The sequence below is a fragment of the Adiantum capillus-veneris genome, chromosome 21, assembly GCF_014529385.1.
Source record: "Adiantum capillus-veneris isolate H3 chromosome 21, ASM1452938v2, whole genome shotgun sequence".
Lineage (NCBI taxonomy): Eukaryota > Viridiplantae > Streptophyta > Polypodiopsida > Polypodiales > Pteridaceae > Adiantum > Adiantum capillus-veneris.
Genome location: NC_140951.1, coordinates 87,496,236 through 87,508,986, shown reverse-complemented (window position 1 = coordinate 87,508,986; position 12,751 = coordinate 87,496,236). Strand labels below are relative to the sequence as shown.

The following is a 12,751-nucleotide window of genomic DNA, read 5'->3' as shown; positions in this document are numbered from 1 at the left end:
GGGATGGGGAGATAGTTGCGGGATATTCCATTCGGGATGGCTACTTGATGAGGAAAACCATGTTGTGCGTTACACAGCCGTTGTGGGAAAAGGTTATGACCGAATGCCACTGTCCACCTTTTACGGGTCACCGCGGCACCTTGAAAGGGGTAGAGAGATACTTCTTTTGGCCGACACTCAAGAAGGATGTGGACGAGTTTGTGCGCAGTTGCTTGGTATGCCAGAAGGTCAAGTTTTGCAGGCATAAAGCACAGGGATTGTTACAGCTTTTGCCCATACCCACCTGCCCCTTGGAAAGTATTACAATGGATTTCATTTTTGATCTCCCGAGAACACAGAGTGGTCACGATGGTATCTAGACTATTATTGACAGGTTTAGCAAGCAAGCTCATTTCATTCCAATGAAGAAAACAGTCAAGCCGGATCACTTACCGAGATTGTTTGTGGCCCAGATCTTCAGATTACATGGCATGCCCGAGACAATTGTCTTCGACAGGGACCCCAGATTTACGAGTTTGTTTTGGAAGGCAATTTGGGAGAACATTGGCACATGGTTGCAATTCTCGTCATCTTTCCACCCGCAGACTGGCGGGCAATCTGAGATTGCCAATTCAGTGGTTCTAGATTTATTGAAGTCTTACATCTCATATCAGAAGACTCAATGGGAAAAGTATTTACCTTTGGTGGAATTTTCCTACAATAACACGATACACTCTTCGACGGGGAAGGCGCCATTTGAGATTATAAAGGTGCTGTGAAGGTTCCACCCTTCTTAAGCACGAAAGATAAGATTTTTGAAGCCAATGAGTACACGCGCGACTTGGATACGGCTTTTGCCAAGGTCCGCGAGGCTTTGCAGAAATCTCAAGAAAGACAGAAAAAGGCAGCAGATCACCATCGTCGCGATTTGAAGTGACGATTTGAAAGTGAAGGAGAACGATTGGGTGCGCTTACGTTTTGAGAAGGCATGCCTGAGAAAGAAAAAGAGAAAGGAGAGGCTTTTTTCAAATCTTAGTATGCGAAACTACGGACGTTTCCAGATCTCCGAAAAGATCAATGATGTCTCCTTCCGACTGAAGCTGCTCCCGAAACTTGGAGGATTCACAATGCTTTTCATGTGAGTCTCGTGAGGCCTTTTAAAGGCGATGTGTCCGCAGATGGGGAGCCTGATCAGCAACCCAAAGTGGAAGAAAATGAGGAGATCCTTGTTCCAGAACAGATATTGGCACATAAAGACAGAAAGATTAAGGGTAAAGTGATAAGGCGGTTCTTGGTTAAATTCAAGAACTATCTTGTATTGGATGCGAAGTGGATGGAGGAAGAGGACCTAGCAGATACTCCTTAGATTGTGAAACTTTACCTTGAAGCTTTTGGTTTAGCATACTCTATTCCAATTGGAACCCCGAATTCAGCTTGGCCGGAAATCTGGTGCAGTGGGTATGCACAAGAGGGGAGTTACTCCGCTTCTTTGTCAACAGATGCCTCGATTTTTGATACTAGAGTCACTGATGTCTCTTTGAGCTTCAGGGATACTGAGAGTTGGCAGTATTCTGCTGTAATGACTTTATGAAATGGAATTCTCGATAATATGATACTTATTTGTTCTTGACTTGTTTAAGTGCAGGAACTGATAGACGAAATGACTGCGCATTTTGGTCTGAATGATCTCGATAGACATGGTTGCAATAGGGATTAGTCAATCGGGCATCTATGAGGTCCTGAGTGGATCTAGATGCGATTGTTAATTGCATTGCTGATAAATCATGGTCTAAGATCCCTGATAAATCATGGTCTAAGATCCGAATGAATTTTGAATGTGATTTGTCCTGTGATATGACTGTCGATTGGTACATGTGCTAGATGTGTGTTCCTAGTGCATCGGTACTAACAGTCAGTGTCTTCTAAGACAGTTTATGGCTTCTATCTGTTTTGCAGGCGTAATCGAGGGCGATTACAATGCTTTCAAGGGGGGGGGGGGGGGGGGGGGGTATGTCACAAACCGGTGACGTGGCTGCCCAGTACACACACACACCCGCTGGCAAGGACAGTGATGAAGTGGCTTCCGTGTGAGAACCCCTGGAAATGCAAATTGCTGACGTGGCTGCTGTCTGCTGACCGAATTGCTGATGTGGCGCTAATGTACGGACCTATCCTGATTTTGCGGCACATTCAGCGGGATGCTGACGTGGTAGCTGCGTATAGAAAAGCTCTTCTTTTTATCTACGCAAGGGCTGAAATCCATCTACGTTGAGGCTTTTGGGATTTACTTTATTTTTCCACCAAGCCTTGTGAGAGAAAAGATTGAACATGCTTTATTTTCACAAAGCTTTTGATTTTCAGCTTTTGGGGCTCTGCTTTTGGCATCCCTTGTAAACCTTTAAATAAGTGGGTAGGCCTCCCACTTCTCAGAGCATCTGGACGCAGAGTCTAAGAGTGAGAGCCTCCCACTCGCTTGTACTTTTGCAACAGATTAATACAAAAAGAAATACCGAAAGGGGCGCAGTCTTTGGGGCCAATATCTCTAGGCACGGAACCCCGCCGGACCATTGTCAAATCAATTGTGAACTGTGAACCGTTTTGAAGTGATTTCTTGTGGTATTACAGACAAAGTTATAGACAAAATTATTCTTGAGGTGTCCAAGTCTATTACAGACAAAATTATTTTACTTGTGACAGAATAAGCGCTGCCAGCATTAATCAAGTATGGGCCTGCATTTGTGAGGCAGTATGCGTGTTTGTGTGTGCACGGCCTAGCATGCTCGAAAGTGCTTGCTCAGCTATTCTCGGCCTCGCTCAGCTCTTTGGAGATCCACCATGCCTCCCCATCATCGACCCTCTGCAAGGCATGCTCTCCAGCCAATTTGTTAAGCTAGCAAAGTTGAATCAATCGTTGCTTTCCGGCTTGGTGTCACCACCGCTCTAGCCGATAGGTTTTGTTGCAATTGCAACCCTCAACTGACAGGTGTCGCCTCCACCTTAGCGTTGTGTAAGCTGTCAAAACCAGTCCGCAGCATCGGCACAGATTGGTTCAAAGCAGCATTCGCAAGCACTGTTACTGTCCAGCCTGGTGTCACCATCGCTCTAGCCTATAGGTTTTATTGCAGTTGCAACCCTCAATTGCCAGATGTCGCATCCACCTTAGCCCTGTATAATCAGCTATTGAAACCAGTGCAGACTGGTTCCAGCAGCATTCGCAAGCAAGACTAATATCCTTTAACATGGTATACTAATGAGGTTTTTTTTATTTTTTAAAGAAAAAATTACCAAAAGACCTCTCCCAAGCCTACATAACCAACTTGAATCCTAGTTTTAGCATCTTACATGATAGACAATCAGTTTTCTTGTGAAAAGCTACAAACATTTATATTTTTGGAGAAATTTACTCACACCCAGGGGTATGTTGGGAAGTTTGGAAAATTTGAAGGGCATTTTGGGAATTTATGACAAAATATTGAGGGTAATTTGGAATTTGAGGGGTATTCTAGGAATTTCCACGAATTAAAGAAGTATTTTGGTAATTTTCTCTTTTTTTAAAATCAAATTATTGTATTTAAAGCTACTCCAAATTAGTCTGCACCGATGCGACCAGTTCTAACAACCAATGATGAGTTTCTGAGGGTTGTTAAGGCCCTCACTTCTGTATGGGCTAGTGCTATTGATGACAATTCCAAGTGGTATTATAGTCGTTGTGATTTAATACCTTGATGGCACCTCAGACGACCGCCTCAAATGTCAATTGGGTGAAGTTGCTTTTGTAGAGTTGGGCCAAGATGAGAGCTAGCGCAGTTGTAGAGAGCACGACTATTTTATCAATGGCTATATATTTGCAGGGCAAGGCAAGATGTGATCTGCAATGATGATAAGGATTGGTGAGGGGCAACAATACAAACAAGAAAGGGCCCAATGACACAGTGGTAGATTTCCAACCCTTGTAGCAATTGATTTTGATAGGAGTAGCTAATTGATGGGGATAATTAGATATGTTGGTTGGTTTACTCACAGCGTACGAGCTATTTAGCCTTATACATGTGCAAAGAGGAAGCTATCCACCAAATTAGATGTTCTCACTGAGAAAGTGAGCGCCATCCTTCTCGTTGGCTTATAAGGCAGAATCAATGGTGAGAAGTAGAAAGATTGTGATGTTTAAGTGGGGCATGGAATGGCTGCTAGCTCTGTTGGTTTTCGGGGGGTGATTATTGTTGTTTCAACTAGAATATGTGTAACAGTACTAGGCTATACATGGCTCTAGATAAACTTTAATAAAAGCACAACTATTTGAAAGGCCCAAAATAACGAGATAAATTGTAGACAACGATAATGCGACTATAATACCACTTGGGATTGTCATCAATAGCAGCAACCCAAAATGGAGTGATGGCCTTAGGTTAAAAATACGCTAATTTCAATTTTTTGTGAACACTATGCAAGAGAATGATAGATTTGTGGCCACTGGCTCATTATAAATGAGAAAAACATTGAAAGGTAGGCTATAATCTTAAACAACAAAGATGAAATATAGCGGTACTTAGGCTAAGTTTAGATGAAGGCATGAGGCTCACAAAGGGTGGATGTAGGTGCATAGAAAGGTCTAACCCACAATTTCCTATTGGCTGTTTTGTTAGCCACATCTTTGCTTTCTAATTGCTCGAAGCTCTGTGTTCTCACTTCTTGCACAAATGCATGATGGAAGACCATTGTTTATGAGGGAACCCCCAAGAATTGGTAGGCATGACAACCAACATAAACTTGCTTTGCCAATCAAAGCAAGAGACATAGAGGAAACACCCCTGAACGTAGCCTTAGGATGTGTCCCTAGGATAGCAAAGAAATAATTCTTCTCTCTCATTGGCTATAGTTGTCCTATCAGCACCCCATGGACACATATATAGCATGTTTGTGAGGCCCATTCTATCCAAAAGAATCCCTCATTGGCCCACAATTCCCTTATCCTTCTATCTATTTCTTCATTCATTTGCTCGGATAATCTCGCTCGCCACATGGTAATACTCTTCAAAACAATTGAACTGAGAGGGAGAGAGAGAGAGAGAGAGAGAGAGAGAGAGAGAGAGAGAGAGAGAGAGAGAGAGAATCTATGCGAGACACAGAGTGTCATAGTTCCATCCCCAGACTGCACTGGCCCCAAACTATGGCACCCCTTTCGGTATTTCTTTATATTGCTTCAACAAGGTACAACTCTTGTTGTCACAAATAGTGACGTGGCATGACCACCCGCGGGCAGAAACTGTATGAGAAGCTGTGCTGACGTGGTAGTACGGACAAGTGCTGACGTGGTAGAAACTGTATGGACAGCAGTACGGATCTCCGCGTATCGCGCTGACATGTTGACGTGGCTGTTGTACGGATTCCCGCAAATTGCGCTGATGCTTTTTTTTTTGGCAAATTTTTGGGACCAGTCACTTTTGGAACAAATTGCTATTTGCTTTTGAGTTTAATTGCTTTTGAGGCTCTGCTTTTGGCATCCCTTGTAAGAATAAAAGAGCCCTAAGGGCCTCACTTCTAAGAGCATTTGGAGGCAGAGTCTGAGAGCAGAGGACCATGTGGGAGTTGTACTTTGCTCAAAAATTAATATAAAGGAAATACCGAAAGGTGCGCCAGTCTTTGGGGCCAATCTCTCTTGGCACGGAACTACGTCGGGCCGTGTCGGGTCCCAACTCCGGACTTATTAGCCACTCCCACCCGTCATACATCGCGCATCGGACGCACTCCCGTCTTCATCGCTCTGTCTTACAGGCCATAAAGCCATTAAGAATCCTAGATTACACATGGGTTCTCGTGAAGAATCTGATGGAGATGACACCTCTCAGTGGGAAGGCAAAGAAAATTTGAAAATCCGGCGCGACAACTGATGAAAAGAATGAAGATTTGGGCAAAAAAAAATTCGATGGAGAAGTTTGTCAAAGCAAAATACAAGCGTCCACTGCAGGATGACATGGGTATGAAAAGTTTGATGAAGTACTCTAGACGCCCCAGATTTGCGAAGCACCTGAAGAATACCCGATTGATGAGATTCACTCGAGATGGCGTGAGGTCATTAAGTCTCTTCTTAGGATGGGGTGGAAAGCTGAAAGGACAGATGAGTGCGGAAAAGCGGAAGCTTTTACTCACAAGAAGAGCTGGAACAGAACTGCTGACCAGAAGATGAACGAAATACTGGAAAGGACACTAAAAGAGATATTGATGTGCTGACAATCTGGTTGTTGTGACAGATAACCGGAATTAGGAGCGAGTCTTCTGTATGGATTGGGAAGCATGGAGCTGAACATCCTCTCTTTTGCAACGAGGTGAGCCATCTCCTTGCCTGTTTTGCAGGTGAAATCAAGGATGAGATGGTGAGATCGAGAGCGACGACAGCTTAGGAATGAGTCGGATATCCTTTTGATTCGATATAAGAATGATGAATTTGAATGAATGATTCTAGTGCATCAAGATTCCCATATGAATGAGATGACTAGATACTGTGGTGAGCGCATCAAGAGTTCCTGCGGGATGAGATGGCTACACACGGATCTAGGTGCATCAAGACTTCTGGACGGATGAGATGACTAGATGATTGAAACACTGTGTTCAGTATGAACTAAGTGTGTGAATGAAGAACTTTGAAATAGGAATTTTCGAAGATGAATTTGATTTATGACATGAATGTTCTCTGGAAGAACTTGCTAGGTGTGTGCAGATATCGATGATAATGGATGACGAATTCGGAGCAATGACAGCTCCAGAATGAACTTGATAACGAATCATGAATCACGACTGATTCAATGGAATGAATGATTGGACCACTCTGTTCAGTATGAACTTAGTGATAAATTGGGATCCCTGAAAATGATTCTTGCACACGACAGTGCTTGAGGCGAACGATTCTCGCGCACGACAGTGCTTGAGGCGAATGACTACTTGCACACAACAGTGCTTGAGTCGAAAAATCTATATAGACATGATCGCAATATGGGATTAGTTAATCCGACATCAATGAGGTCCAGAATGGATCTAGATGTGGTTACTAAATACGTTGCTTGCAGTCATGGTTTGAGATTTGGAATTAATGTTTCTGTGATTGGTTGTCATGTGATGTCCTGTGCAGTGATGTGACTGTCGTCTTTGTACATGTGTTAGATGTGTTGTGTTTAGTGCGTAGGTACTAACAGTCAGTGTCTACGAAGACAATGTATGGCTTCTATCTGTTTTTGCAGGTGTAATCGAGGGCGATTACGATTCTTTCAAGAGGAGGGTATGTCACAAAATTGTGAAGTGGCATGACCACCCACGGGCAGAAACTGTACGAGCAGATGTGCTGACCTGGCAGTACGAACAGGTGCTGATGTGGTAGAAATTGTACGGACAGCAGTACGGATCTCTGCATATCGCGCTGACATGTTGATGTGGCTGTTGTCCCGCAAATTGTGCTGATGCTTTTTTATGGGCAGATTTTTGGAATCAGTTGCTTTTGGAACAAATTGCTATTTTCTTTTGGGGCTCTGCTTTTGTCATCCCTTTGTAAGAATAAAAGAGCCCTAAGGGCCTCACTTCTAAGAGCATCTGGACGCAAAGTCTGAGAGCAGAGGACCATGCGGGAGTTGTACTTTGCTCAAAGATTAATATAAAAGAAATACCGAAAGGGGCGCCAATCTTTGGGGCCAATCTCTCCTGGCACAGAACTATGCCAAGCTGTGTCGACCAAATTGAACTGTGATTTTAAAGTTGTGAAATATTTTAAGTAATTTTCTCTCGTGTCGCGACAGAATCTAGACTTGGGGTGCCCAAGTTTTTACACTTGTGGCTCTGCTCTGCATCTCTTGCAGGTAGAATCCCCAAAGAAAGAGCCCACAATGCATATTTAAAGGCCCTTCGCCTACCAAAAGCATCTCACATGAAAAGCACGTGGCCCAATTGCACCTGGTGTCCATACGTTGCTGCCACGTCATCACTGCCAGCGCAAATTGCGGAGAGTCCGTACAGCTGCCATGTCATCACTTTATACGCAACTTTTTGTGTGTGTATGTGTGTGATAGTTCTGCCTTTTTTTACTTAAGGGCCCATCGGCTGGGGAACCATACGTTGTCGGGGCTTAGGATTAAAAATCCTAACCCATTTATTATTTTGGCCACTCAGCCAAACTTCATAAGTTGGGAAGTCTTCTGTTTCTTCTCCTTTTTCTAGGGCTCAAGCCCCTCAGTGGGGATTTGCAAGTTGGCCCACTTCTCGGGGCTCGTCACGTCAGCAGGTTGACAGTAAGTGGAGTTGTTTATGATACCAGTCCAATAGTAACTGCACGAGACCTGATTTTTTAGCCGCCTGACATCATCTTGTCAAACTATCAAAACATTCTTGTCGAAGAGTTGTTGAAGGCATTGTATGAACTTTTGATACATAGCATCATATGTCGAACCACGCAGCTGATGAGTACCCTCGAGCGTATGCAGTGCATCTGCCAACAAATTTAGAGCCAGCCATTTATGTTTTAGAATTGACTTGGACCTTGGTAGTTAAGGAGATGGTTTGCCTTTTCAGACTATAAAGAGAGAAGTTGCAGAGGCGACGTAGATGTGACAACCTGGGTCACAGCCCGCCAAAAAAAAAAAAAAAAAAAGGGCATCAAAAGATAAATCTGCCAATTGCAACTGCACGATGCATGGGATGGCTTTAACAACTCCTGGCAAGCTTGCACCATGGCAGTTTGCGATGAATTTGAATAGGCCTTTGTATCCGCCAAAGCTATCAGGTAGCTCTGCATTCCCATGGCTGTATCCAAAGCATCCACAGCTAAAGTATGGTTATTGAACCTATGGAATATCAGCATCAACACAATCATCTTAGATCGAGAAACTTCCATGGCTGTATCATCCAAAGCATCCACAGTTAAAGTACGGTTATTGAACATATAGAATCAGAATCAACACAATCATCTTAGATCAAGAAACTTCTTTAGTGAGATCCGTTTTTGTGAGTCTTGCAGTCCCAAGTGTAAAAGTTGTGGAGTAGAGTAAGTATCTCATAGAGGTGGCTTAGGTAGGTGCAAATGAAAAAGCACTCGAATAGGTTTCTATGTAGCTGCGTCTTTAGGTTGAGGCACTGATAGGATTTCAGTAAGAGAAGTACTGTTTTCTCAGCACCTAAGCGTTCCAACCTTCCTCAGCCGAATAGTCAGCATCGACAGAATCCTTTGCAAGACTTGTTTCGTATCCTGTCTTTGGAGACGCAGGTTGAAAACTCAAGCTCCATGTGTCTGTTGGTTTTGTTTGGGCTTTTGCTTGGTGCTCATCGGCCTGCATTCCGGATGTTGGTTGCACAAGCCATTGCAGGGAATTTCACTGACTTCCCGGGATTGCGTCGGGTAATGCACTTTTCTTGAAGGTGAGTCTACTTTTTATCATGGATTATGTCAGTGATGTCATTGGGGTTAGAATTTACGCAGATACACTTCACCCATTCACAATTCAGTGGCTTAATTGGAGAACTGTTTTCCTTTGTATGCAATGTGGGTGGTTATAGGTTATGAGGTGGACATTTGAAGGACTACCAGCCTCTCCCCAATGAAAGACTACACAATCCTGGAAACTGGCCTGTTAGCAAAGGTTGCCTGGGAGTCAAGCTTCTTGTACAGAATCCCCTTGACTTTGGCAAAGGTTCTTGTTATTTGTACAGATGGAGACAGGGGATGGACCTTGCTAGCCTGGCAGATGATCTTGTCATCACAGTCAGACTGCAAGGCTTACTGCAAGGGTTTCAGCCACATATTAGAGATTGGTACTAGTCTGGGTATCATCTTGGGTGAGGGTTGAGCACTGTCCGAAGGTGCACACACAAAAGATGAGATGAAGTATGCAGCTGACCAATGGTGCACCTGGGGCCATGTGATACACATGCAACAAGAGATGAAAGCCATGATTTTTGAGAAGTAGAAAAAGTATGTGTAAATCTTATCTTCATCCCCAAGTCCTGAGGCTGTATGCCATATCCAGGTTTTTTTCATATCTAGTCTAGCAATGCTGTGACGCGTAGCCTTACTCACCTTTGAGCAATGCATTGTGAGCAAGAGAGATTCCAATGAGTACTGCAAAGATGACCAATTCATTTTGAACCCATGTAGACTGAATTATAAACTCGTCTTGAAAGACAAACAAGTTATTTCTCCCTTATATTAGCTGTCCAAGGCTCTAATGGTTGTCTCTATTAAAATTGTGGTTTGGGTAGCTGATAAAGAGCTTAACCTATTGTTTGCTGTGCAGTGGACCAAGGGCGATTGAAGTTATTAAAAGATTCTCAGAGAAGCTTGGTGGGGCAAATGTTTTTGCTACCGCTGTAGTGCACGATGACATACCTGAAATTCAGCAGATGTTAAAGAAATGGAGTGATCAAGATAAAGTGCACCTTATCATCACAACTGGTGAGTATAAGATGCTTTTCAGGTGTCATCTCTACACCTCTTTGTATTTGAGTTGAAATGAGTAGGGTTCTGAAGTCTGTTGTGATGCAGGTGGAACTGGATTTACTCAACGTGACATAACTCCAGAGGCAACCAAACCGTTACTACATAAGGAGGCGCCTAGCCTTGTGCAGGTCATGCTCCTAGAGAGTCTTAAGGTAAGAACCGTTGGATTAGAAAACCTGCCTTCTGTTTATTGTATCAATGCTAAGTTCAACTTAGTACAATCATTTGTTTAATCATTTGTTTCAATATTTGTGTGATCATTGCAGGTGACACCTACTGCAGTCTTATCTCGGGCAGTAGCAGGAATTCGAAATTCTAGTTTGGTAATTTCCCAACCAACAAAATTTTGCAACACTTTTCCATCTTTTAAGGTATGCATGTGATGAGAATTTGCATTTGGCTGCTTCACTGTCTTAGCAGATCTGAAGAGATTTTTCTCATTGTGCGTGTACTATTAGATAGTGCAGTCGGTTGTACACAATGGGCTGCGTCAATGTAGTCCACAAAGGTGTACCAAAAAGTTTTGCGTTGTGGCATAACAATACTGATGCTGCACTTGATGCAAACTTGCGGGAGACGGGGAAACAGGAATGAGATAGAAACAGTAACAGAAACAGACAAAATTTGAAGGTTTGGATAACTACAGGAATCAAGGGAAACAGAACTGGAAATGGAAATGGCAATTGTATTGGGAATGGGGAAATGCAATAGTCTTTCTATTGTAAGAATATTGCTGTTGGATTATTGACGGTGGCTCGTATTTCATTGTCCTCGAATTATTCCCTGAGTCTCTCTTTATAAGAATTGTTGCTTTTTGGAAATGTTTGATGTGGTTTATTTGAAGGACAATCAGTCTGCGTTGGTCGTTCTGTAGGCTTCTCACCAAAAAACAAAAGATTTTCGTCCTTGGAGGATTAAAGGATCATAGACAGTGGCTCATATTTCTCTGAATTTCTACATTTTGTGAATGATTTTATTATTTGAAGGACAAGCAGTTCGCATTTGTAATTCTGTAGGGTTCCTATCAAAAGTACCAAAAGAGTTTTATCCTCCTAGTTATCTATCCCTACTGAGCTGAGAAGTTTGGAAAGTGTTTGCGCTTATTCAAACAAAGCTCAAGCTTTTGTTTTTGTGGCCACAGATAATCAACATGCCCGGGAACCCAAATGCGGTAGCAGAATGCTTGGAAGCACTTATGCCATCTTTGCCACATGCATTGAACCAGCTTAAAGGTCACAAGCATGAAAAGCACCCTCTTCATGTGCCTCATTCTTCAGCCTCAGGAACTCAAAATGTTTGGAGTTCAAGCTTCATAGCAGCATCCGCAGCTCAAGAAGGGGTCGATTTATCATCGAAACAAGGGTGCTCTTGCTCACATTGAATGCGGGGTAAGTAGATTTTATCATTGGAGGTGTGAACAACCCCCTATATCCATCCAGAATGGCTTCAAGTGCATTTCAGAGTCTTGTCCCTCGGGGAAGCTGGGCCATCTCAGGTTTATTATGCGTTGTGCTAGAGCAGTTTGTTTGCAAAACTTTGTGAATGTGTCATTGCGTTTTTGCTGCAATGGGACAGAGATCATGTATCATATATGGTGGGTTGTCTTGTGTTTGACAAAAGTCAGGCAGGTTCTTAAATGGCACCTCGACATGGTCTGTTGTTGAATTGGGTTCACCTTGTGAATAATCCGAGTCCGTCAGCGTCAGATTGAACTATCACCAAAACAACAATCATGCCTATGAAACTGTCAATGTCAAGTTGATTGTTCAGCCTCTGAAAACTTGAGTGGAACCTAGTCATCCAGCTTGAACTTGGATGCACAATGATTCTTGACTGCAACTTGCTTGTGCTTCTTTTGAGAATGAATAAGAGCATATTTCCCTTTTGACAAAGTTTTGCAAAGGTGTTTCACATAACATCAGCTTTACATATGTTACATTCAGTTATTTTTGTGTGTCCTCACAATTCTCTCTTCACCTGTGTACTCGTTGGTCAAAACCTTAGCGCCAAAGCTCACCACATACATGCTTCTCTCTTCATCATCTTGTTGTATTGCATGTAGGACTTGTATCCACTCACAGGTCTTTTCACATGCATAGTCCACCTTCCTTATTTCCAAAAATATCACACCATAACTTTTTCTTTTTTGCAATTAAATTAGGTGTTCCAAGATATGAAGCAAGTCAGCCATATACTCTATATCTGATAGACTTGATGGTCTTCACTAGAGCTAAGCATGCTTTGCTAATCTGTTGCCTAGTTCAAAAGAATAGTCCTTAGCAATTTTACTATCAACAATGT

General features: G+C 42.9%; 1 protein-coding gene across 1 annotated transcript in view; it reads left to right on the top strand.

The window, feature by feature from the left end:
• B73 (molybdopterin biosynthesis CNX1 protein / molybdenum cofactor biosynthesis enzyme CNX1 (CNX1)) overlaps positions 1 to 12,346 on the top strand; it is a 157,207-nt gene extending 144,861 nt beyond the window's left edge. The window contains exons 10-13 of the mRNA XM_086493915.1: positions 10,248 to 10,405; positions 10,496 to 10,602; positions 10,717 to 10,773; positions 11,592 to 12,346. Coding sequence (XP_086350041.1) covers positions 10,248 to 10,405; positions 10,496 to 10,602; positions 10,717 to 10,773; positions 11,592 to 11,831 — 562 coding nt within the window. The 3' untranslated portion in view covers positions 11,832 to 12,346. The remainder of the gene's footprint in view (positions 1 to 10,247; positions 10,406 to 10,495; positions 10,603 to 10,716; positions 10,774 to 11,591) is intronic.
• The last annotated feature ends 405 nt before the right edge of the window (positions 12,347 to 12,751 follow it).